The sequence below is a fragment of the Chelonia mydas genome, chromosome 1, assembly GCF_015237465.2.
Source record: "Chelonia mydas isolate rCheMyd1 chromosome 1, rCheMyd1.pri.v2, whole genome shotgun sequence".
In the NCBI taxonomy this organism is placed as follows: domain Eukaryota; kingdom Metazoa; phylum Chordata; order Testudines; family Cheloniidae; genus Chelonia; species Chelonia mydas.
Window position 1 is genome coordinate 246,713,449 of NC_057849.1, and position 26,884 is coordinate 246,740,332.

The 26,884-nt window shown below is 42.8% G+C and overlaps 2 protein-coding genes across 6 annotated transcripts in view; one reads left to right on the plus strand and one right to left on the minus strand.

Annotated features, from left to right (window-relative positions):
• TRIM24 (tripartite motif containing 24) overlaps positions 1–12,747 on the plus strand; it is a 135,255-nt gene extending 122,508 nt beyond the window's left edge. For all 3 annotated transcript variants that reach the window (XM_037879288.2, XM_007072286.4, XM_043541510.1), the window contains 4 exons: positions 2,756–2,888; positions 3,836–3,910; positions 7,188–7,337; positions 11,983–12,747. In XM_037879288.2, coding sequence (XP_037735216.1) covers positions 2,756–2,888; positions 3,836–3,910; positions 7,188–7,337; positions 11,983–12,192 — 568 coding nt within the window. In that variant the 3' untranslated portion in view covers positions 12,193–12,747. The remainder of the gene's footprint in view (positions 1–2,755; positions 2,889–3,835; positions 3,911–7,187; positions 7,338–11,982) is intronic.
• Positions 995–26,884, minus strand: part of SVOPL (SVOP like) — a 46,481-nt gene continuing 20,591 nt past the window's right edge. For all 3 annotated transcript variants that reach the window (XM_027834481.3, XM_043541532.1, XM_043541540.1), the window contains 8 exons: positions 25,649–25,851; positions 23,683–23,794; positions 21,958–22,039; positions 20,655–20,744; positions 19,366–19,479; positions 16,676–17,109; positions 3,560–3,628; positions 995–1,221 (listed from right to left, as the gene is read on the minus strand). In XM_027834481.3, the coding sequence (XP_027690282.3) occupies positions 17,098–17,109; positions 19,366–19,479; positions 20,655–20,744; positions 21,958–22,039; positions 23,683–23,794; positions 25,649–25,851 (613 nt within the window). In that variant the 3' untranslated portion in view covers positions 995–1,221; positions 3,560–3,628; positions 16,676–17,097. The remainder of the gene's footprint in view (positions 1,222–3,559; positions 3,629–16,675; positions 17,110–19,365; positions 19,480–20,654; positions 20,745–21,957; positions 22,040–23,682; positions 23,795–25,648; positions 25,852–26,884) is intronic.

Consider the following 26,884-nt stretch of genomic DNA (forward strand, 5'->3'; position numbering starts at 1 on the left):
AAATAGTTGCCCTGGACTCCAACTGCCTCTCCTACTTGCAGCCCTTCACCCTGAACATGCTGTTACAGCCATTGCCTTGAATTGCTCTCCTTGTACTCTGTCTTGAATCCCTTTCCATCTGACATCTGTTCTCTTCACTCCACCAAAACTGCTGTCATACCGTGTCCCTAACCTACTCTTTTCATGGCTAAATATGTGTGAAAAGCTGCTAGGATTCAGAGAATTGTGAATTACTGTGTTACCCATCTTAGCCTCACCAAGTGAGTTTTGCTGCTGCTAAGCTGTAGGACAGCTCCTGGACACACAAGCTCGTATGCCTTGCCAGCAAACTCTTCAGCTCTCTGCCAGTCCAAACCTTGCCTTGTGGGTAATAGAGTGAACCCCAGCTTTCCCAGAGATGTCTCCCTACAGCAGTGGTTCTCAACCTGCAGCCTGTGGGCCGCTTGCAGCCCAATCAACACACAGCTGTGGCCCATGTGACATCCTCAGGGCCATACGGGTAGTATTGGATGCGGCCCACAATCGTAAATAGGTTGAGAGCCACTGCCCTATAGTGTCCAGCCCTCTTACTGAATACTTAGAGAAGTTATTAGGTTTGTTGCTCTTTTAAAGAGACAGTATACTGCAGGCAGGTAGCTTAACTGGGGTTAACACACCCTTCCCTTCAAACAGTGCTAAATTGGCTTATCGTAAAAGTAAAACAAGTGTATTTAACAAAAGAACATAGGATTAAGTGATACCCAGTGTAAGGAATAAAGGTAGAAAGGGTTACAAGCAAATAAAAGTAAAAATATGCTTTTTAGGCTAAAACCTTATTTAACAAATTAGACTCTCTTGTTCACAAAGTCTCTTTTCCAGCATGGCTGACCAGACTCTGAGATCTGTGAAGGGTCCTGGACAGAGTGCTTGGTTCCTTTGTCTCTTCAGGTGAAAGATAACTTGAGTTTGCTCCCCCTTCTTTATAGACCAGTGAACCTGTGAAATGTATTCTCTGGTAAAGTTCCTTTTTTTTTTTTTTTTTTTTTTGCTGGGAAGAGATGCCACATGGTCTGGTGAAGACTTCATGCTAGTTCCTTCCCTAGTAGTGATAGTTGAGTGGTTGCTTCCTCCCCTTGTTAGCTTGATGGCTTTGTTTACCTTTTATGTAAATACATTTTCAGTTGCGTCTTGATTTACCTTGGAGACACATTCCTTTGTCTTGGGTGGAGTATCTTGTCCTGCCTGGGACACATTTTAAGAACATAATTTTAGCAGGTTTCTAATTTTTCATATGTTACCTGTATATACACTATGCAGTAATATCAGTGAGTTACTCTTAGACCTTATGGGTCTTAAAACTCCATCCCTCAGCACCAGACTTTTTTTTACTCTACCAACAATGCCAGCCTTGATTTTTTTTTTCACGCCTTCAGTACATTTATTTATGCTTTCTTCAGTGAATGGAACATCTTCCCCATACTGATCCTTAAGGCTACTATTCTCTTGTGCTCAAGATCCATTTTTGCCATGATTTGTATATGTTTGAATATCTCCTTCCTCCATCCTTCAAATGTTTCTTGTTGTCTTAGAGATGGGCCGAGACCCAGATATACTTCCGTACTGCACCTAGCACAGGCTCCCTCTGTTACAGGTGGTTAGATGCTACTTAAAATATAAGTAGTTGTTAATTCTCAAAATAAAAGCAAATAAACTGACATTTGCCTTCAAAAGAGTTAGTCACTCATTACCCTCCAGGCTCAGGCTAGCCTAGGAGAAACTAGAAATCTTTTAATTATCCTAATAGGATGTATGTCTGGTTTTTTTGGAGGACTTGTAGTTCTGATGTAGGCTTTAACAAGTTTCACTGTCAAAAGTAATTTTAACTTGCTCCTGAAACTAACCCCAATGCCGGAGGTCATGTTTATATTATTAGATCAGATATGTGGTACATACACGCATGTTAATACTGTACTTTTCATAATCAATCATAGCTGAATTCTGTCTTTATTCATTTTTGTAAGCAAGTTAATACAATTCAGCCATATTGTAGTTATTCGTGAAGATGCAGGTGTCTCTGTAAAGAATTTTACTAAACCACAAACATTCGCTAGGATTGCTCAAGTATTTGAGGGCATCACTAATGGTAGGGGGGGGAAGGGCAGTTAGCAAAAGTAGTTTGTGAACCATTATTCCCCTGCCATTTAGAGTTTTCCCTCAAGAATAACTGAGATGAGGGGAAAAAAAGCTGAAAAGTTATTTTGTTAAGAATAGAAAACTATAGCCTATAGGCTAACTTCTAATGAGAAAATATACTTCCCACAGGTCCCAACCTCTCCGTTGCTCTATTTTTGTGGTTTCTGAATTTGTTTTGCACTCTGCCTATTCTGTTCCATTTTTCATCCCAAAATTTTAATTTTCTCTCCTTTCCTCTTGTACTTTTTTCTTCAAATTGCCTCTTAACCAGCAACTGCACCTGCTGTTAAAATTTGAATTTAATCTGTCAACCCATATGAATGGTTTCAAAACTAGTGGAAGTAGATGCTATTTTTTGGTGTAAAACTATTCCAAAAATTTCAGGAATGAGTGAGCTTTTCTTCGAAAGAGATGTCCTTTTCCATCATTATCCCTCGTTTTGGTGGTTGCAAAAAAATTGACACAGTGCAAAAAGAAAATAGAAATGAACAACTTGTCCAAAGGCATTTGGAAACCCTCTATTGAAGACCGTGAAACTTCAGCAGGTGCCCGGAGTAATATATCTGTTTTCCCCCTTGTTTAGAGGAGAGTGGATTTGCACATTCTGTCGGGACTTGTCGAAGCCGGAAGTAGAATATGATTGTGATAATCCCAATCAGAGCTCTGAAAAAAGAAAACTAGAAAGTTATATGGGATTGGCACCAATAGATCGGCGGGTGAGGATACGTTGTTCATTCAACCAGTCTGCTTGTCCAGTCATTTTGTAAATGCTGCTTTTTATATATTTGGTGGTAGTAATAAGAGTTCACTGGAAGATTTCTAAACAGCTCTGAGAACTTGGCCGTACATTTAAAATATAGCCAAGAATCACTGAGTGCTCTTCGGTTGTCTTGAGTAAGATGTTAAATATCTTTGCCTTGGTTTCCCACACCTGGAACAGGCCTATTCTGAAGGCTCTTTTTCATTCATAGAGCACTATGAAGTCTAAAATATTTTTCTGGTGGGCCGCTGCATATCCCCAATATTGGGAGGTGCTCTGGTGTCGCAGTTGCACTAGTAGCAGTCTCTGGAGCAGGGCCTGCATGTTGTGTTCTCCCTTTGTGGCTCTGAATATTAGAGGTGAAGCTATAAAAGCCACCTCTGTTCCTTCCAACTGTGGCAGTGTGCAGAACAGAAACCTGGGCTCAGTCTATTTGACCTAATGTTCTGGAAAAATTGTTTCCCAGAGCCTCTTGGTTTTTGTATTTTACCCAGTATTAGTAGATTAGTTTAGTAGTTTTAGTTAATGTTGGGTTCTAAGGGGCTTTCTGCACTCTAGCTTTAGTCTATAGGTATAAAATGGAGGCTCCTACTATAAGGAGAACTAGGGCTGAGGTGTGCTTCTCACCCTGCAGTCTTTGCAGCACTGGACACTCTAGGCAGAACTGCAGGCAGGGGGGCACTCTCTTGGATGGCGCTGTGGAAAAAACAGAATTAGGCTTCTTGGTAATGATGATTGACTTGCTTTCACTGACTGTCTGAAATTTTCAAATGTGCTTGATTTTGTTTTGGGGGGCCAGGGAAGTATTAAACGTCTGCCTGAATTTTTTAGCATAATAAATTATTAAAAGTAAAATCGCAGCATTCTCTAATACACAGGCATTCTGTCTTTCCCTATATACAGAAGTGTGAAAGGCTACTGCTGTACCTCTACTGCCATGAAATGAGCCTGGCTTTTCAAGATCCAGTTCCTCCTACAGTATGTACATTGTCATTTTTGCCTTATAAAAGAGTCAGAGCACTTGGCACCAGCACTTCTGTGGGCGTTACTGGTAACAAATCCATCATCAGAAGAGTAATCTACTCCAGATATTTAATGTAACAAATATCAAAATGTAGGATAGCGGTAAAAGGTTGATACTAGATGCATGGAATTTCTGTGCTCACTGAATCCGAGCAGAGATTAAGGTGAGACTTAGTTAACAATTGCAGTAAATTAACAAACTTTACTATAAAGTGTGCGCTACATCTTAAAAATCATGTGTTTTATGCATGAAACATGACTTAACCCTTAACTTCTGGTTTTCCCACTTCATCTTGAGTGTTGCTGCATTCTTTTGAAATCAGTGGTAGTTGGCACATCGTTGAATTGCATAATGAATAGTGCTATTTACATTTAACAGCAATGAAGCATTTATTTGTGTGAACTCAAAATGGAAGGAGAGGCTTGATCTATGCTACCAATGTATGCCAGTATTTTCCACACCCGAGTGATATAGTTATGCGAACCTAATCCCCAGTGCAGACAGCACTATGTGGATAGGAAGGCTTCTACCGTTGACATGAAACCTTCCTATCCAGGGGGGAGGGATAGCTCAGTGGTTTGAGCATTGGCCTGCTAAACCCAGGGTTGTGAGTTCAATCCTTGAGGGGGCCGTTTAGGGATCTGGGGCAAAAATTGGGGCTTGGTCCTGCTTTGAGCAGGGGGTTGGACTAGATGACCTCCTGAGGTCCCTTCCAACCCTGATATTCTATGATTCTATGACATAACTACCACCTCGTGGGAAGGTGGAGTACCTACACCAATAGGAGAAGCTCTCCCATCAGCATAGGTAGAGTCTTCACTAAACGCTATAGCTGCACCGTTGTAAGTATAGTTGAGCCTTAAGAGAAGTCTCTCTTTCTGTAATGTCAGTAGTACAAGCACATACTTTAACTCCGCAACTTGGACTACATCTTAAAATTCTTCACAGATCTGCCTAGATTGTTGGTGGATGGGGAGAAAAGAATGGCTTCTGGTTCATAAATAACAATCTGGAATAAATTTATCCACATCTCCTGCTGACATGCAAGTCAGGATTTGCTCATTGTTTGTGCATGGGAGCCAGGCAGGAGTATACAAAATTACATCTTTTAAAATTTGCACCTTCATGCCTTAAGTACCCTCTATCTTCTTTTTAAAGTGTCATATGTTTAATTAAACACACACAGGAAACTGCTAATCTGATCATTTATTTCAGTTTGACAAAGGAAATGCATCTTTGGAACACTTCATGTTGCTGTAAGGCAAGTTAACTTTTTTTAAAGTGAAGTTACATGAACCACTTTTTCATCTAGTCAAATATTGTGCTGTATTTCCTCTGTTCTAAAACTGCAGCTATCTGCGGTTCATCTATGGTGCCTATTGCTATTATAGCTAAGCACTGATGTATCCGTAAAATGGCAGATCTAAGTGAAAGGAAACTTACCCTTTTATTGTGGAGATATTGAAACAGTGACTCATTTTTGGAGTTAAATTTCTGATTTTGTTTAAAATCAATATTTAAAAAGGAGATGAAGATGTAAAATATTACTGAGTATTTCTACTGTAGAACACTGAGGTTTAAATCCCTTTGAAAAATAGTTTTGAAAACTCATTTTTTTAAACAAAAATGTGCCCTGCATACATGGCAGTAGCTATACGATACATTACATTTCTTTATTTTTGAGAGCCTCACCTGCATTTTGCCCACTGATTTCACTCCAGACTGCTTCTAACATTCCAACACTTTGAGCTGCTTTCTATGAGTTACTGTATTAAAAAATAAAAAACCTCTGCCTCAAAAATATTTGCTCTTCCTCCTGAGGCAGAGTCCTTACAATACTCAACCTAGATCAGTCACAGGTTTTTAGGTCCAATATCTTGTGAACCATCAGAATTTGAAATACAGGTTCTATTCTATTGGATAACAGGGAAATCACTCCACCCACCTTGAGTGCACTTTAGTTCTTGCCTGAGCAGGTTGTCAGATACGGGAGTTCAAAACCATGACATGAGTTTCAGAAAAGCTATCTTAAATTTGTAAATCTCCTGTACAGTTGGACCCCATATATTAAGACAGTTGTCCCCAAACTGTGGGGCGCATCCCACTGGGGGGCACAGAGGAACATTCGGGGGTGCACACTGGTGGGGCCTGGGACAGCCCCCACGGGGGGTGGGGAAAGAGCCCCACTCTCTCCCATCTCCACTCCTCCCTGAGTCCAGCTCCCCCCTGCTCTACCATCAGCCCAGCTCTGCCCTCATTCCCATTCCATCTCTAGCCCCAGGTCCTCCCCCAGCCCCAGTTCAGCCTCCAGCTCTGCCTTCAGCCCAAGCTCCTCTGCTGAGCCAACTGTGCAGTAATGGAGGGGGACGCAGACAGATTCCATTACTGGTAAGGGCTGGGGGAGAACAGGAAAAGTTTGGGCACCAGTGTATTATGACAACAGCCTGGCTGCACAGGTGAAAGGATTGAAGTAATAGTTTAAATCATTTATTGGTACTAATATATATAGATCGATAGATAGATAGCTGTTTATACCTCAAATGCATCTTTAACTAGTCTTGCCATTTTCATTTAATGTAGTATGGAGAACACTTAGGGCATGTCTATACTACAAAATTAAATAGACTTAAGTTAGCTTGCCCCACAGCAACCATAGTAATTACATCCGTTCTTCATGTCCACACTATGCTCCTTCTGTCGGCGGTGCACGGCCTCACCAGGAGCACTTGCACCGATGCAAGCGAGACATTGTGGGGTGCGGACGGGCTGTGAAAGGCAGCAACAGGCAATGTAAGCAATGCAGTGTCTACACAGACACTGCCTCGACCTAACTACATCGACCTAAGTGCTACAGCTCTTGAGGTAGAGTTATTAGGTCAACAAACCGCGCAAGTTAAATCAGTGGGAGAAAAATTGTAGTATAGACACTTACACAGGTAGTTCGACGTGAGCTGTCTTATGTCGACCTAACGTCTGTAGTGCAGACCAGGCCTTAGTGGTGTAGAAATAAATCCAGATACATCCTTTATCTTATCATAAAGGTAAGCAGAGTTGTGTCTCGCTACTCACAGGGAGCCAGGCTCAAGGAAGAAGGCATTATGTTTACGTCTTAAAACTATACTTCAAGAGTTAAACTGAATAGTATTTTGCCTAGAAATGATGATTAAAAGTGTGTGTGTGTCTGTGTCTGTGTGAGAGAGATATCTGATTGAATTGATTTTTTTCTTTTAGGTGCCTGAATACTACAAAATAATAAAGAAGCCTATGGACTTGTCAACAATCAAAAAAAGACTGCAAGTGAACCATCCACTGTATATGAAACCAGAAGATTTTGTGGCTGATTTCAGACTGATTTTCCAAAATTGTGCTGAGTTTAATGAGGTCAGAAAAGTAAAACCGTATAGTTTTACAAGCTTACATATTTCCAAGAAAGCAGAATTTGTGGCAGGTGGTAGAATTTCTTGGTGCAAATGACATGACATAACTTTGTGAATTAATCTTGCTTTGGTTATAAGACCTATTCAATGAAGTTATAGATTTCACTTGAAATTACTTTTGTATTAGATTAGTATGTAGTAGAGACAGTTCCATAGAAGGAAGAAGGGAAAGACGGCAGTAGCAAACAGTTTGGTTTAATTGTTATTACACCAGGATTAAATATGCATTAATTCTTCTTTGAGTAGATACAAATGTGTATTCTAAGTAGGTGTATGCGTGCCCCACGCTCCAGAGCCTTTTGCCTAGCAGTACCTGTAGAGGGATGGCATTCATGCCTCGGGCCTGTCACTCCTCCCCTGGATATATGTGGCGGCGGCACCCCAAACCCCCTCAGTTGCTTCTTACTGCCCATTTGCTGGAGTTGGAGCTCTATGCAGTTATTGCTTCACAACCTCACGAGTTTATATCTTAGCCTAGTTTGTTGTATATATCTATCCTTCCTGCTTTGTCTCAGAATGGCTTGCTTGCAGCTCTGGTCCTTCAAGACACCTACTTCTATGTGGCTATTCTACCGAGTCACAGGAAGTATCTTTGCTTCATGGTAAGAGACTGCCGCTTTCAATACGTGATTCTCCCATTCGGTCTCTCTTCTGCTGTGCCCCCGAGTCTTCACCAAATGCATGGTGGTAGTCATGGCATATCTGAAGAGGAAAGAAATCCATATCGTCCCTTACCTTGATGACTGGTTGCTGCAGGCTCCAGAGAGAAGGTTCTTGCCCACATTGATACCATACTACACTTTCTTGACTGTTTGGGACTTCGGCCCCCACTCAGCAAATAGTGTTCGCTGGGGCCCTGTTAGATTCCACAAAGTCAAGGGCGTTCCTGATGACCAGTCACTTCCAGATGATTCCACAGCTGTGCCTCAGTTTGCAATCACAGCTGTCCAAGACAGTCCATGTGTGCCTGAGCCTATTGGGCCACATGGGAACAGGGAACTGTACCACCACCAACAGCACCTAGGTGGTCCATCTTGCCTGGGTACGCCTTTGTCCTCTTCAGATGTAGTTCAGGATGGTTTACAGCCCTGCCCTGTATCCTCTAGACAGGTTGATTCACCTTCATTCATCAGTCCTGGAGTCCTTGCACTGGTGAGAGTCCCCATCCAATATGTGCCAATGGGTCCCCTTCACTCGGCCCTGTCCCACCAAATCAGTGGTTACCACCACATCCCTTCTGTTTTGGGGAGCACATCTGCACTCGCTGGAGGTGCAGGGTCTGTGGTCGGAACAGGAGACCTTGCTTCATATCAATGTGGAGCTTCAGGCCATCCACAACACGTTGTGCCTTCTGGGACTGAATCAGGCATTCAGTGGTTCACATACTCACAGATAATATTACTGTGATGTACTATGTGAACAAATAAGGGGGGAGCCCACAATAGAGCACTCTGCCTGGAGGCAATCAACCTGTGACAGGTCTGTATCAGATGATACCACCCCAATAGCTGTCCACTTACCAGGGGTCCAGAACCATCTCATGGATCATCTCACTGGGTTTTCTCCCTGAGCCACAAGTGGTCCCTGAAGACTGAAATCTCATTTCATCTGCCTGTTCAAGGAAAATTGTTTTTCTCCAATGTCATGGTGATGAGATTTCTGAAAGAACTACTCCACCTGCATCCTCTGGTCAGAGAGCTGGTCCCCTTGTGGGAACCTGAACATGGTTTTAGTGGGTCTAATGGGGCCGCCATGTAAGCCCCTTGCTTCCTGCCTCCTGTCCCAGAAAACTGCATTCTTGATAGCCATTACCTGTGCCAGAAGGGGTGTGAGTTGCAGGTCCTGATGGCTGGTCCTCCTTAAACACAGTTTTCCAGGGACAAGATTATGCTTTGGCCACATCTAAAGTGTTGTATCCAAATTGGTCTCAGTTTCACTTGAACCAGGCAGTGTATTTGCCTGTATTTTTCCCCAAGCTGCATTCCTCCCCCGAGGAGCAATGCCTCCATATACTAGATGTTAGACTCTGTCTAGCCTTTTATCTGAACAAGATGGAACAGTTTTGTGCTTCGCCTTGCCCTGTTTGTATCATATGCAGACCATATGAAGGGTCAAGTGGTCTCTGTTATCCATCTCTAGATGGATAACCTCTCACTTCAATACTGCATACGAAATAGCATCAGTTACGTGTCCTCGGCAGATATGGGCACATTTGACGAGAGCACAGGCAACTTTGGTGGCGTTCCTCAATGACATTTCCATATTGGACATTTGTCGGGTGGTCACAGGGTTGTCTGTGTATACTTTGACAGATCATTAGGCAATCGTTGCTTCTTCCAGAGCAGACACTAATGTCAGAAGAGCAGTCCAGCAGTCCTTGCTCAGGTGGACGCTAAGTCTTCGCTCCAGATGGGGTTCGCTTGTTATCTGCTTGGAATACGTGTCTGCATCTACTGAAAGAAGACTAAACAAGTACTTACTGTAACTCTGGTCCTTCTAGATTGGATGCAAACGTGTATACCACAATCCACCCACCATCCCCTCAGCATCAGTCTTCCCCGAACATTCTGGGCAAAAGAACTGAGGGGAGATGGGGTTTTGTCGCCTCATATAGCCAAGGGAGGGGCTACAGGCATGAAGCATGAGCGCCACTGCTCTACGGCTACTGCTAGGCAAAAGTCTCTGGCTCCAGCATGTGCACAAACCTACTTGGAATACACATCTGCATCACATCTCAAAGTGCAGTTACAGTTAGTAACCATTTATTCTATGGAAATGGATAGGAGCAGATTTTAATATGGCTTCTTCTGTTGGGTGAAAGGCACAATCCACACCAGTTACTTAAGCTTAATTAGTTGAAAACTTTAAGAACATTTTAGGACACTATATTACCACCTTAACTAAGTATAGAGCATAAGTAAAGCAGATCAGAGTAGGATACAGTCCTGGGGCACTGGTAGTTTGTTTCTGTTCTCATCAGAGCCATTCTGGTCCAGTCTGGTAGGGGTCCTGCATTGCTCTACATGTCCTTTATACCTTGTCTCATACAGGCACCGATTATTTAAAATTCCTTATCTGTCAACATTCTATTCTAAACATTTTCATATACACACCATCGTAACTCTAGTACATCTTTTACTTATCCTTCAAAAACTCTAATTGGTATCTCTTGTCTTTTTAACCATTGCTATCATCCTTCTTACTCAGTCTAGCTGTCTTTTCATTGCTTTTGTGTGTCTTATTCTTATCTTCATCTTGTGACCTTGAACTTCGCTAGTTCTGTCTAGTTAATATCCATCCTCCCTAGTCCAAGATCTTCACCTGGCTAGTAAATCTCACACCTTGTCTGAAGAAAAGGAGAACTTGTGGCACCTTAGAGACTAACCAATTTATTTGAGATGTAGCTCACGAAAGCTTATGCTCAAATAAATTGATTAGTCTCTAAGGTGCCACAAGTTCTCCTTTTCTTTTTGCAAATACAGACTAACACGGCTGTTACTCTGAAACCACACACCTTGTCTGGTTTGGTTTGCCCTGTTATCTACACGAACCAAGAATCCACTGTAGATAAGAGACAAACCAGCTTTCTGATTTTTACAACCTTTAAAGTTGTTTTAGCAGAGTTTTGAGAGCTGTCATCTTGACAGATACAGAAAACAGAAAAATTCCCTTTTACATATACCATTATTATGCACGCTTATTTAACAGTTATTATATATTTATTTCTCTCTCTCTCTCTCTCTCTCTCTCTGCCTTTTGCCTTCTATCTGCAGAATAATATCCTTTCCACTGCCCTTCCTCCCTTCCCTGACCCCTCAATGAGTAGTGAGCCTTTCATTCCCCACCCACCTTGTCCTGCCCTTCAGTCAACCTCTTAAGTACACAGTGGCTTCTGACTGCCATGCCAAGAACTCCTTGGCCACTGCTGGCTTTGTTAGCCATCTGCTGATTCCTCATTTGAAGTGAGGGGTGGAACCCTGGGGAAGAGATAAATGTCCCATGTAGGGCAGGAAAGAGGCAGACCTGACTAGAACTGGCTTTAGCTATTAGCCTCTGCTTAAACCAGGAAACTGGCCAGGGCTGCTGATGTGAAACACCTTGGGGCTGGTTAATGTCCTAAGGTATAATCATCCATGTCAGTAACATTTTATATTCTGCTGTGTATATGAGAGAGGCGGAAAAATGGCAGCATAGCAGTCAAAGCATCTGGTACAAAATACTCTGTCGTCTTAGTGGCACAATTGACCCAACCCTTCCATTTCTGAAGTGGCTAAACTTTGTACCATGTATGATCTCTTAAGTGGGTTTTTCAGTGGAGATCTTAAACCAATGATCTTGTCTGTTCTTGAACATTAGATTTTGTCCATTTTGTAAGAGAAGGAATTAGCTGTGATGTCCTTGGCCAAAATTTCCCCTCTGCCACTGATTTTTGCAGAGTTCTGTGTGCTGGTTGTTTGCCACCCGTGTCCCAGAGATGTCTGTGTCTTATTGCTACTTGATTTTTGTAGTTTTCACTTTTGAGATTCTTTGGGTGCTATAAGTGTCAAACTATTTTATGATGCACTGATTATTGTAAACTCACCCAACAGCCTGATTCAGAAGTGGCTGATGCTGGCATGAAACTTGAAGCCTACTTTGAAGAACTCCTAAAGACCCTTTATCCAGAGAGAGAATTCCCTATACAACCCTACTGTCGGAGTGAGAGAGAGAATCCAGAATTTAGTGATGACTCTGATGATGATTTTGTACAGCCCCGGAAAAAACGCCTCAAAGGAGAGGAGCGCCAGTTGCTTAAATGAATGAGTCGCATGTACTGGAATGAATTTTTTAAAACTAAACAAATATTTATCAACTGTCAGTTGTCAAGAGGAAAAGTCATGACCACTTTGACCTGTACGTTTGTGGATGTTTACTAGACTTTATACCCTTCCCCCTCAAACAGAAATCTACCAGGGATCAAGGCATTTGGAGAGACTGTTCTCTGAAGTTCAGTCCTTACATCCTACATGTTGAACGTCATTCAGACGGCAGTCTGGAACAACAGCTGCTCAAATTCATTTAAAGAAAAGAATTTGTACAGAATTAAACTTTAAAATGTTACATGAATTCAATGTGTGACTTTCTCAGTTTCAAGAAAATGTAATATCACCAGACATTAATTTTACCAAAGGCATGTGGCTGGCCAGAATTTGAGTTTTGTACTGTACTTAACCCCAAGCCATGAAAGCACATGGTGTAATTTGTTGTCCTAGGATACTGACTGGTACAATGGAAGTGTAGTTGCCCCCCCAAAGAAGTTACTGGTGATTTAAAATGTAAAGGGGGGGCTGTATTAAAATATATTTAAAAAATCAGGGATTTGTTTGGGGTGTTTTTATAGGTGAGGAAGGTTGTTCCTCTCATCCCAGCAGTTGGATTTCTCTTGGTCACTATGCATTACTGCAATGAGATGCACTAAAATGTCTCTGAAATGTCCTCTAAACAAGATAAGACAGATTCAATGTACATGTGCTAATAGGAGTTAATGGCATAGTTGCAAGGAAGGAATAATTACTTGTACCTAGGGTTGTTTAGACAATTTATTGAACTTCTAAAAATGTCATCTTTGGAATACAGTTTTGCATTTCTCATTCCTTTCATAGAGGTGGTCATGGTGATCGCTCCTGGATGACTGAGTCATCACTATATCAGTACCTCTTCAAATTGGAAAGCAGGAGACACTGTTGTTCAGCTCTCCTCCTTCTCCCTGCCATTGACCTAACTAGCTCTCTTGTGGCAGTGTTTGTGAAATATGTCAACCCATGCTTCCTTCTCAAGCCGTTCTCTTGGATGCTCCACTGACCTAAGTACAATTTCCTTTCAAAGGCACCTGTCTGTGAGTACTCCACAGACCAGTTAGAAGCCCTAATTCAGGTTGGTTTTATGTGGAAACTGAACTTCACAGGGGCAGCCGTAGCCAAACTGTTCCCATTTGTGGGGCACTATGGTAGCTGTCTACACCAATACTGCAGGTAAGCAAACAGATAGATAGGTTGCTGCTCCAGTGTACATGATCGTTACCACAGGAGTTTAGAGGCTGGCCACAACCATTGATGACTACTTGGTGGCAGAGCTCTGGAGTGAGGGGAAGAAACCGACTGAAGGTGAGCATTATAGCCAGGTAAGTCGTCTTTGCCTTAGTAGAAGGGTGGCTGGTACTTCCCCTTTAGCTGTAGGTTACCTGCCATTTTTCATTATAAAATATTAGGAAGTTTGCAGCAGGGATGAAGCGAGAAGGAAGAAAGGCAGAGGCAGGGTCACCTCTGCTCTGGAATAAGAACCTTCTGCTGCTGCCACCTGTGGTACCCTGGAGACCCAGTAGCAGTATGTATTCTATTGCTGGGGGTTCTAAGCCCCCCTAATACATAAGGGGAGTTGCTAAAAGTAAACATAACTATTTTAAAAAATCTGACAGTTTTTCTGTAGGTAATTTCCTAAACATTTAGTTTAGGTTTTAGATTAACAGTTGCCTGTTCTGTTACTTTATTTTGGTTCTCCGGAGTGGAGTGTAGGGCTGCTGCTGGTGGGTGCTGAGCTGAGTGAATGATCAATGATTTTAAATTTACAAGTATCAGGGGGCAGCTGTGTTAGTCTGTATCCACCAAAACAACAAGGCGTCCGGTGGCACCTTAAAGATTAACGGATTTATTTGGGCATAAGCTTTCATGGGTAAAATACCCCACTTCTTCAGATGCATGGAGGGTTTCATGACTGTATATCAGTCACCTCACCCTCCACTCCCATGTGATATAATGTGCAGAGGCATAGCCAGCTTGAAAATTGGTACGACCATGGAGGGCACAGGATGGATGGGAAGTGGGGAGGAGATTACTAATGTTCAAGGCCAGAAGAGACCACCTGGTCACCCCTCCAGTATAACACAGGCCATAGAACTTCCTTAAATTAATTCCTAGAGCAGATCTTCCAGAGAAACAGTCAATGTTGATTTAAAAATGGTCAGTGATGGTGAATCTCCTATGACCCTTGGTAGATTACCCACTGTTAAAAATGTACACCTTACTTCTAGGCTCAATTTGTCTAGCTTCAACCAGCTATTAGAGTGTTACACCTTTCTCTGCTAGGCTGAACAGTCCATTACTAGATGTGTTCCCCATGCAGAGATTATTTTACTTAGGGATGACTTGATTACAGATATGGAACTCACTCACTGTAAGTCATAAGTCTGTTTTCTTATCATTTGCTTGACTCTTAAACCCCCTCCAATTATCAACATCCTTCTTGAATTGTAGGCACCAGACTTGGACACCAGTATTCCAGCAGAGATTGCACCAGTGCTAAGTATAGAGGTAAAATAACCTCTCTACTCCCCTGTTTATGGAGCCAGCAGCACTCTAGCTCTTTGGGCTACAGTGTTGCACTGAGAGCTCATGGCCAATCAACGGATTATCCATCACCAACCCCAAATCATTTTCAGAGTCCATTTCCTAGGATTAAGTTCCCCATCATGTAAGTATGGCCTATGTTTTGTTCCTAGATGTATACACTTATGTGCAGCTGTATTGAAACAACTAGTATTTGGAGCCAGGCCCCTGCCCCGGGGTTGCCAGACACAACAAGCCTCGGGATAAAGACTATGCGAGCAGGCACAGACAACACTATACAGGCACAAAGTAGAGAAGCTGGGCTGTGGGCATTAGAGGATAGACTGACCATGTCTGTTCTAAGTACAACTGGGCATGTTTCATGTGCTTACTCCTGGGGGAGTTCTGTGCCAAAAAATTCTGCACTGGTATTTTAAAGTTCTGCAATTTTTTTTTGTCAAAATGGCACCCAATAATCCTGCCTGTTTTAATTACCAAAATAATTTATTTCAAAATGCCTATCAGCAACTCTGTCTGTAACATTACAGACACACACAAATTCCCCAGGAGTAGAGTTTTAAGGAAATTCCTTTTCTCTACCCCTCCCCCCAGAGCCCACCTCAGACACTGGCAGCACATGCCCCCTCCTGCCCAGAGGGAGAATCAGCCTGTCTCCTGAGAATTGCAGCTGCAGGAAACCCTGCAGCTCCCTCCCAGTGGCAGCCCCTCTAGTGGCCAGCATCCCATTTCTGTGGAGGAAAAGGAAATTCTGTGGAAAAAACATTAATTTCTGCCCAAATTCTCCATAGGCAGTGGCATAATTAAGGCAAGGAGTGCTTCCCTCATATCATGATGCATTAGCTCAAGATTGTATTCCCATAGTGGGGCAAGTATCCACTAGCAAGGTAACAGTAGCTTACTCATCTCCAACACCTCCTAACTGTCTGTCTCTCAGTGTGGAGAGGAGACTGAGGTGAAGTAACTCCCCCAAGGAGGCAGTAGCCCCTTGATAAATGCTGCATTTTACGCCCATACACACTAATGATTAAAAAAATTCTAAATGGTTGCGGTTACACTGACTGTGTCCATTAGCCTTGTTCTATCCCAGCCTGTGACAGCCAAGGGAAGCTTTAGTTTTCACAGTAATGAAATGGAGGTATTTTGAAAAAGATGAATGATTTTGGAATGTTTAAAAACCACTATAGTTTTCAGACTTCCAGCATACAAACACACCACAGCTATGCAGACACTGCTCCCTCTGTGGGCCTGATCGGGAAAGCTGCCCCCTTCACCCAGGTTCTGACTCCTCTGTATTGAACCCTGTTTTGTATCTGCTGTTTTAATTGAGCTCTGTACAACTTCCAGTCTTACAGAAATATCCATTAGTGGAAGTTATATTTAAAAAGAGGGGGGGGGGGAGCCCTAGTGTTGTGCCAGGGTCCCTGATTGCTGAGGCGAGAAACAGAAGCTGGCAGGTGTCCAATGGAAAAATTCCAGCCAGCTCTAAACATTGAGGTAAATGTAAGGGCCAGAGCAATCACCCGAAAGCCCCATTGTGAGGGCAAGGTGAGGTAGGTGAAACTTGCTTTTACAGGTCAGTCCCAGTGATGGGAGTATTTGGTCCTTGAGGAAGGAATGTTGTACTTGATTAGTATGTACATGCTGTAAGCCAGATTGCCATGGCAAAAACCATATTCCACTCATGAAGGAAAAACACCCTCCCCATTAGTCCAGCTGTAAAGTAAATACGCCAACTTGCCCAACACCAGGTACTCCAAGATGGGCCTAGGACCTATGTATTTTAGTGGCCATCTTTTGGCATGGGACCAATACTAAGCCCAGCGGGGGAATCCAATCTAAGTTACGCAACTCCAGCTACATGAATAATGTAGCTGAAGTCGACGTACTTGGATCGACTTACCGTGGTGAGTTGACTGGTGCCGCTCCCTCATCGACTCTGCCTGCGCCTCTCACAGAGCTGGAGTACAGGAGTCAGCAGGAGAGCACTCGGGGGCGATTTATTGCGTCTAGACTAGACACGATAAATCGACCCCTGCTAGATCGATCGCTGCCCGCCGATCCGGTGGGTAGTGTAGAGACTTCATCTTGCGCCAGGGGCTGGGGAGAGATCTATTTATTGAATCACAGGAAAGACCGCGCACACAACAGTTTTTCCAAATGCATCCTGTAGCTTGTGTGCTCTTCAACTGTGATTATTTATGCCTCCTCTTTCCAGAAATGGCATCAAGAAGCAATCAACATAAAGCAGCTCAACTGCAACTGAGAAACTATTCAAAGGGTTCCTTTTTCTCTCACACACGAGCCAACTTTGAGTGTCTTCATTCATTTCGTTTGCTAAAAAAGGGAAAGATACAAAAGGATAAAAATTTCAGAGTCAAATTGAAAGAACAGGGGCATATGGACCAGGAGCAGGTTCCGCTCTCAGATACAAATGTGTATTTTTATGTGTCTAAAAATCCTGCCTTGTATTTGCAAGACCCATACACTATTCTAAGATTGCTCTAAGATTAAAATCTGATGCAAAGGCTGAATATTTTCAGCCTGTGTCTCTTTCAAATAACATTGAGCAGACTTCTAAAATTACTTTTGAAATATAGCTGCCTACAAAGCAGATTTGGAAGGCACAATGTAGACATTGCCACCTTGGCTCTTAGCCTTAAATGTCACTGTGTTAAAGAATACAGACAGCATTTTATATGGCCTCCTATCCCTACTATTAGAGAGCAAGGGGCAATACATTCATTAGTCTAGAATCTGCAGCCATGCATAACTTCATGAACAGAATTAATCCCATTGATGTTAATAGGATGTTATCAAGTATGCAAAGTTACACATTTGCATAAGCATTGGCATCATCCCTGCTGAAAATAAAGCCTGTGGCCCTAATCTGGTTAATTTTTGTGCACAAGTAACTTTGCATACTTGATTATTTCTATTAACCTCCATGGGACTAATCCTTTGTGAAAAGTATAACTGGTAGCAAAATCAGGGCCATAGATCTTGTCTGCAAAAAGGATGATGTCTATTGAAACTTCAGCTGTGATATTAGCTCACAAGAATGCAGCCCATTTATCTAGGTCATGTCAATTATAGATGGATCAAAGCTTTTCTCTTACATGTAATGCGATTTATTGGAGTGTTTTTGTTTGATTATTGCAATATTAACCATTTGAGGGTTTAAATAGTGTGCGAGCCTTCAGCACAGGGCTGCCTTTTACCCACAGAGACAGAGTAATTAAACAACCTTAAGTCCTTCTCTGAAACTGTTTTTTTTAGGAAGGTGGTGGCATTATGCCAAGAGGTATGGTGACAGTGCTCTGGCAGCCTAGCTATGCCAATAGAGCTATAATGGCAAAGTAAGTAGTAAGACAAGGGCTTAGTTAGATCAGTCCAAGCTGTGTGTGTAAAGACACTTATTTTGGTTTACTTGTGGCACTGTAGAGACTAACAAATTTATTTGAGCATAAGCTTTCATGAGCTACAGCTCACTTCATTGGATGTATTGAGTGGAAAATACAGTGGGAAGATTTATATACACGAAACAATGGGTGTTTGTTACCATACACACTGTAATGAGAGTGATGAGGTAAGGTGAGCTATTACCAGCAGGAGAGTGGGGAAAACCTTTTGTAGTGATAATCAAGGTGGGCCATTTCCAGCAGTTGACAAGTTTTTTTGTTGATATATATCTATTCAGGGGACACCATCATAGGGCCTAATCACCTCAGCCACACTATCAGAGGCTCGTTCACCTGCACATCTACCAATGTGATATATGCCATCATGTGCCAGCAATGCCCCTCTGCCATGTACATTGGCCAGACCGGACAGTCTCTACGTAAAAGAATAAATGGACACAAATCAAATGTCAAGAATTATAACATTCAAAAACCAGTCGGAGAACACTTCAATCTCTTTGGTCACTCGATTACAGACCTAAATGGGGCAATTCTTCAACAAAAAAAACTTCAAAAACAAACAGACTCCAACAAGAGACTGCTGAATTGGAATTAATTTGCAAACTGGATACAATTAACTTAGTTTTACTTTGTGTAATGACACATCCACCCCCAGTCTTTATTCAAGCCTATTTCCCCATGTTCTCCCCCCCCCCCCCCCGCACCCCTCCCCGGTTCCTCAGACGTTCTTATCAACTGCTGGAAATGGCCCACGTTGATTATCACTACAAAAGGTTTTCTCCCCCCTCTCCAGCTGGTAATAGCTCACCTTACCTGATCACTCTCCTTACAGTGTGTATGGTAACACCCATTGTTTCATGTTCTCTGTGTATATAAATCTCCCCCACTGTATTTTCCACTGCATATATCCGATGAAGTGAGCTGTAGCTCACGAAAGCTTATGCTCAAATAAATTTGTTAGTCTCTAAGGTGCCACAAGTACTCCTTTTCTTTTTGCGGATACAGATGAACACGGCTGCCACTCTGAAACCTGTTATTTTGGTTTGTGTGCTTTTTATGGAGCTGGGAGAGGATAATGGTTTTAGGAGCCTCTAAACTGATTTAGTTAAATCAGTATCATTTTCTCATGGGGACAAAGCTGTAGCTGTGTCAGAAATGAGATATTACAAACCTGGAGCGCTCTTCCTTTGGTCTCTATGGGCAGAGTGAAGGCAGAGATGGCACACACCACACACACGCCTGAGAAAAGGCACAAGGCCCCAAGGAAGGAAGCATTCATGAGAACCTACAAACAAACAATTCAAGCATCAGCTCCATGCTGCAGTACAAGATTGCGGTCAGGGGGCATGGTAGGAATCAAGATGTGAAATGGATAAGAGACTAAAGGATTCAATAATAGCCAAGAAAACAAGCTGTTCTAACAGCTTCTGCAAAGTGTGTAACACACACTAACCAGTTACGTTCTGTACAGAGAGCTTTACACAGGGCAAGAGCAGCTTGCCAGCCTAGGAACATGAGCCACAGCCTACCCAAGAATTCCCAAAAAGCTACACCATACCTTTTGCATATTCTTTTTTATGTAACTGATACATTTATACAGCTTTAAATTTATGATTTGGTATAAATGGCACAATCCACGCGCCCGTAGCGAAACCCCACACTAGGAAGTTTGATGAATGTGGTGCTGCGTGAGGCTGAAATGTGGGATAGCGAAGAGTGCCTCAAGGAGCTGCCTTGTTACCATGACAATTTACCCTGCAGAGGACTCATTTTATCAGCATTGCTGTGGTAACCACTGCGTGGAGGGGCCACAGCTGGGGAATGAGAGCAGTTGAGGCCAGGCTCAAGGGGCGGGTTCAGGGGGCAGGGTTGGGACCTGTGCCTCCCTAGCCTCAGGGGGGCTGTCCAAGTTAACCACCAGGAGCTGTTGTCAACTCCCAGGCCGGCCTCATGCTCCACCCCCCAGTTGTGGCCTGAGTAGCCGCAGCAGCAGCTCCAGCTCCTGCTCCTACTACATTATAAATAAGATAAACTTTTAATATCTATTAAATTATACACTGGGGGGGGGGGAATGTAACCATTTTGTGACTTGTGTCTCACCTGTCAAAAAAGTCAAGAACCACCATGGATGCGGGTCTTTTTGGCAATGACCACGTAACTAATCCTAATGTCCACATAAATATCAAAGACCCAATGTCTTGGCAAAAACAAAGGTCAGTATGTACACGTGTATGCATGCACGCACCTATGAGCTTTCAGGAGATCTGTGGGTGCATCTGAGGGCAACGCTGGGCATAGAGTTTACCAAAAACCAGAACGGTGCCCATAAAAACAAAGGCCAGTGCTGAAAGCTCTTCCAAGGTAGCTGAAGACATACCATCCTAGGGCTTTTTTTTTTCCATTCCCCATCACTGACAACCCCCACCTCATACCAGGCTGATAACAGGAAAAGCATCTTACTTGTGCTATAAATGGTGCCACCATAGCTCCAATCCGACATAGTGAACCACTTGTCCCCATCCCCAGAGCTCGCATTGTGGTAGGGTAAACCTGTAGCAGGACAAAGAGGGTTTAATTCAATACCAGTAAGAACTGTGGCATGCCACTGGTTCCTGGAGGCTCACTGCACAAGAAAGGACAGCTGTAGGGGGAGATTTTCAAAGGGCAGTAAGGCTCCCAAATCTCTCTCTTCCATATTGAATCAGTTTATGTTAGTCAAATGGTTCTCAACACGTGGACCATGGGCCACTTGCAGCCCAATCAGCACACAGCTGCAGCCCATGTGACATCCTCAGGGCCATAGCGGTACTGTTGCGGCTCACAATGGTAAATAGGTTGAGAACCACTGCGTTACTCCAATCAAAGCTGGAGCGGACACTGAACGAATCCCACAGCCTTAGAGGTGGTTGCTCAAGGTCAGGGTTGCAGAACCGTGATAGGGTGATATAAGGTACTCTTGCATGGCCACGCTCCACGTCTGATGGACAGAGACAAGTAGTGTCCAGGGCTTTCAATCCTTAGGCAAGACCTAAATTCACTTATGTATTAGACAAAAAAGTGACCTAAAAAGAACCTCCAAGACTCACTGTGGATTATGCTTTCTGCCACTCCTAGGCCCTGTTTCAGCAAAGCACATAAGCATAAAGGAGTGGGACTGTGTAGTTTATTATCTGTTAGAAATATGGTTGTAGAAGGACTCAGAGGGGTATCATTCTCACTAAGCCACTTCAAGAGAAGGATTCCCCAACTGCTTTCCTTCTTCGAGGGGAGCAGTCTCAAGAAGCATTTTCCAGGCACTGGGTGGGCTTCATTGTTCCTTTTTATTAAACGCTCTCAGGTTAGTGGTTTCTGACACATCCATAGCCAATAATGGACTTCCACAATTCTAGACCACCAAAAGATTAATATATCTATGCACTGCAGGTGCATTCTTGTAAGCACGATTGTGATATACTAAATTATTAATGGTACAGAGATAGTAAAGCAGACTCATAGATAATCATATAGTTACAATAACTTTGCCACAGACAAGTAGCATGGGAAAATTCCTGAGAATAGGCAACTGTGCTGTTATTCATTTAATACACTCCATAAGAACAGCCATACACTGTCAGACCAAAGGTCCATCTAGCCCAGGATCCTGTCTTCTGACAGTGGCCAATGCCAGGTGCTTCAGAGGGAATGAACAAGAGAGGTAATTCCCGTCGCCCATTCCCAGCTTCTGGCAAGAGCAGCTTAATGAGGAACTTTCAGAAGGACCTACCTCTGCTGTGTAAATGTAGATGGTGTTGAAGTTTGCTGCTACCAAGGCACGCAGCATGAAGAGAAAACCGATCAGACCCGTACTAGGGAGAAAGAAAGGGGTGGAGAATATGGAACTAGCATCAGAGAACACTTGTTAAACACAGGCAAAGCAAATGGTTACTGCACTAAGGAACTTCCCTCCAAAATAAGAATATAATAAAAGACACAAGTAAAATGTAATAATGACAAATGTAACCTTTATCCATTCAATTGACAAGGAAAGGTTTATGATTCACACTGAGGGACTTTCTTCTTGAGGAAATGCTTGGAAAATGGACTGACCAAGCTTACAAGCCAAGGGAGAGATGACATCTATATTCATTATAGCACGTCAGGTTGCATCTGCTAGAGTTAAGACTGGGTTCTAACTTGCTGTCTTATCCCTCTTTCTCAGTTGCTAATTAACTCTCACAAAGTCTATGCTTGGACTCAGCCCAAAGGTGAAGACTGAGCATAATTGTTTCAGGTATTTGGCCACTGGAAAAAGCCCTTTACTCCAATCAGAATTTTGCATTCAAGTAACTATTGCATAGATTTGGCTAGAAACTTTGACTTTGGCTTGATTTCTAAATTTCCCTGCCATGCAAGCAACAAGCCAAGTTTGAAGAAAATTATACTAGTCAGGGGTGCTGGAACAATTTGTACAGTGGGGGTGCTGAGAGCCATTGAACCAAACTGTGAACCCTGGATATGATGGAAACCACTTCAAGCCAGGGGGTGCAGCACCACTGGTTCCAGCACCTATGATACTAGTAGTTTTAAAGTTCCCATCTCAAACATGAACATACAATTTTCCTATGCTGTTTTTCAGGCACCAGTAAAGCAGACTATTAGCTACTGTGCTTCATGGCCATCCCTCACAGCTGAAAGGTCAGTTTAATGGAAACTTTAAGCTGAAGGGTCATTTCAGAGCCCTAGCTGCAGTCCTGGTCCACTTCAAAAAACTGACAAGCTCTGCCAGCTTCACGGGGGGGAACCTGTAAATCCCTTCAGCTCAGTCTTTATTTAGTGAATATAGTCAAACCTTGCTAATTCATCCTGATTAGGAGACCCGACACCCCCATCGCCCTGTGGATTATTAGTCTAAGGGGATGTCTACACGGCAAAGAAAAACCCGCAGCTGGCCTGTGCCAGCCAACTTGGGCTCATGGACTCGGCCTGGAGCCTGAGCTCTGGGACCCTCCCACTTCCCAGGGTCCTAGAGCCTGGACTCCAGCCCAAGCCTGGAAGTCTACACAGCGATGAAACAGCCCCACAGCCCAAGTCGGCTGGCTCAGGCCAGCCACAGGTTTTCTGTTCTCCGTAGAGACTACCCTAACTTGGTAAATGAGCAAACAAACAATGCAAAAAATTATGGGCACTGTACCACACAATGTACTTTGTTTCCTTATCTTGATGTGTGGTTTAGCTATAATTATTTATTGCACTTCATAGCACGCTAGGACACGTCCTGTCGTATAGTTTGTGAAATCCCCGTAGTCTCAGCAATACAAGACCTCACTACAGCTTCTGCTATTACATTTTTTTGCTGGGAAGTGACAGGAAACTGCAGGAGATTTTTTTTGAGAGAGAGAGAATTATCAGGACTGCTGATTAGCAAACTGAGAATTTAAGAGGTCCTGCCCTCTGCCTGTGGTATTACAAACCACCACGACAGTACTAGCATACTAATCTAATACGCTACCTTGTAGTGCAGATATTAAGGAAGAGGAAAAATAGTGCAGTGCATCCCATTGTTATAGACAGGCTCAGCCGTCTTCCTAGGAAATTGATGCCTAGAATGTTTAAGGGATTTACTGGAAAACAGAACAAAACATAAATGTCAAACTTCAGAGTTAGATGATCTAATTATGTCTCAGCCCCTATTTAGCGGTCATTTCCTGACACTACAAACCAGGAATTCCATCCCACCATTCCCAGTAGAAAAGATTTCACCCTCCATTACCCAAACACTATGATCTTCCTCTTACTTATTTTTCCTTTTTCTTTTTTTTTTTTTTAATGTCTGGAGTTTCTGAACCGGCCTCACTTGAGACACTTTAGACACACTACTACTGTGTCACGACTACAGTAATGTCTCACTAGCATTATAGCCTTGATCACTTCTTAGTAACAGCAAGATGCTGGGAGGAAGGGCGGGGTCATGTGGTTAAGCACAGCACTTGAACTCTAGACAGCTGGGTTCTATCCCCAACTCTCCCAAAGACTTCCCGTACGAGTTGGGCAAGTCACCCAGGGCTCCAGGATGCTAAGCAATGTGGCTCCAGCCCAGCAAAACACTGAAGCACATGGTTAACTTCTAGCTTAAGTATGTGTTTATGCCCTTTGTTGGACTGAGGTCAGAGAGTTTGGCACCTTACAGGATCAAACTTTTAATCTCCTTTTATCTCATTGCCCTAGATGTAAATGGGGATAAAGCTTACCTCACAGGGGAGCCATGAAGCTAAATCCAGTAATGTTTTACCACGTACTTTGAGCGCCTTAGATGGAAGGTGCTATGGAAACATGTTATCACATGACACTTTTACCACCTAATACTGAAGTAGAGGAGATATACCAAGAAACATGGTGATTTGTGTTGCTCTGGATGCATTGTGTACTTTCTGCTGTATTCCATTCTAACCTACTCTGAGCAGGTCTCTGCTGCACAGTACAGGATGATGGCACTGAAATAATACCCTTTCTAAGCTAAAGCACACCTTTGCTGCATTCTGTTGCCTACATATCAGTGACTGGTTGCAATTCTTGCTAGCATTTCCAAAAGTCACTGTTCTAGTTGTCTGAAAGTTTGCCTTCAAGCCAATCCTGGCTCTCTGGTAACTTAGAAACTGAACTTCAGAAGTGTTTAGGTGCTTAGCCTCCACTGATTTCAGTGCAAGATAGGCACCTAAGTATCTTTGAGGATCTGGACTTTACTGTTCAGGTAGTTTCCTATGGTCATTTTAAAAAAGAAAGTCATTATGTATCCCCTGCATAGGGGCTATTCGGCTTTGCCAGTTAAATTTTCACAACTGTCCTTAAAGATAAATTAGTCATGTAGGATGAAATTCCTCCCTGTGACACCAGCACAAAGCATATGCACCTACAGCAGAACCTCAGAGTTATGAGCACCAGAGTTACAAACCGACCGGTCAACCACACACCTCATTTGGAACCGGAAGTATGCAAGCAGGCAGCAGAGACCCTCCCTCCCCCCCAAAAAAAGCAAATACAGTATAGTACTGTAATAAATGTAAACTACGAAAAAAATAAAGGGAAAGTTTAAAAAAATGACCTGACTAGGTAAGGAAACTGTTTCTGGGTTTGTTTAATTTAAATTAAGATGGTTAAAAGCAGCATTTTTCTTCTGCACAGTAAAGTTTCAAAGCTGTATTAAGTCAATGGTCAGTTGTCAACTTTTGAAAGAACAGCCATAACGTTCTGTTCAGGGTTACAAACATCCTCCATTCCCAGGGTGTTTGTAACTCTGAGGTTCTACTGTAAATCCCACTGAAGTAGTGCATTGCCCTTGGCTGGCTCTGTGCACAGGGTGAATTTCACCTATAGCCTATATATTGTTTTGTGCACGGGCATGTAAAACTGCCGAGTTAAACACTTTGCATAACACATTAAATAGCCACAGAAAGACAACTTGGAGATGTTTCTGTTACATGCAATCTCTCCAATTGTGCTGATGATCATGATCCGGTAATCCGAAGGGGCAAATAAGCGACAGTGACATGGGCTGTGGCTTTCCTCTGAATCATTCCCCAATTCCTTCGCTGCTGCTGTCTGCAAACTACAGACCATGTCCCGCTCCAGTAACTCAGCACTGGCCAGGATGACGCCATAATACGCAAAAGATATTCCAAGCCTGGGGGAAAGAAAACCAATGTTGACAAGGAGAAAATAATCAGATTCATGGAACCATAGAGGAGTAAAACTCAGCAGATATTAAATGCCCAAGTACAATTACAAAGCAAAACAGGTAAACAACACTTAACTTTTGGAAATCTTAAGTCCAGAGAAACCCCAGTATTTATTTGTGCAACCAGCAGCAAACTGGTTGTCACGAACGTGTTACACAATGGCAGCTACCATATAAGTACACCTCTTTATTAAAAGAAAAAGCCCAGTTCTTAACGGGACTGTTATTATTAATTTGTAGTATGGTAGCACCTAGAAGTCCCTGTCATGGACCAGGACCCCACTGTGCTGTACAAACAGGGATGAAAAGACAGTCCCTGTCCAAAGGAGCTTGCAGTCCAAATAACGCTGATCTCTGTGTGTGTCAGTTTTCCCATCCATAAAATGGGTATAAATCTATCTCACAGAGGGTGAAATTCACCTTGGTACAGAAAACCAGCATAAGGTCAATGTTTCACTTACACCCTGTTTTGAGGACTTAAGAAGTAGAATTTAAGAAATACATAGGCTTTTGTTCAGACTTTCTGCATAGGGGTGAAATTACCACCACGGAATATGAGCTTATTCCATGTTAAGGCTGCAGAATAAAATACTACTCAGCTTGAGGAAGTGTGGCAGCATTGGGCCCACGGTGTTCTTAAAATTCTTTGATGCAGGGCTCTATATACTGTAGTTTACAAGCTTTCATTTAAAATGTAAAGCCAAGATCCTGATCCCTTGTGACCATTAAAATTCCCATTATACTTTTCATATGAACAGGAAGGTTAGCCCTGAAGCTCTGGCCAAATGCCAGTCTGTATAATTACATTCTGCCATTTCAGTTAAAGACAATTTTTCCCCACATGTATTGTGAAGTATTGCTAAACAGCTGCGATGTTCTATACCAGAGGTGGGTGCATGGTGGGTGGAAATTATCACTGTATGTTTCTTACCTACCTTATACTATTTTCCAAATGTTTGAGACCCATTGATGAAAGGAG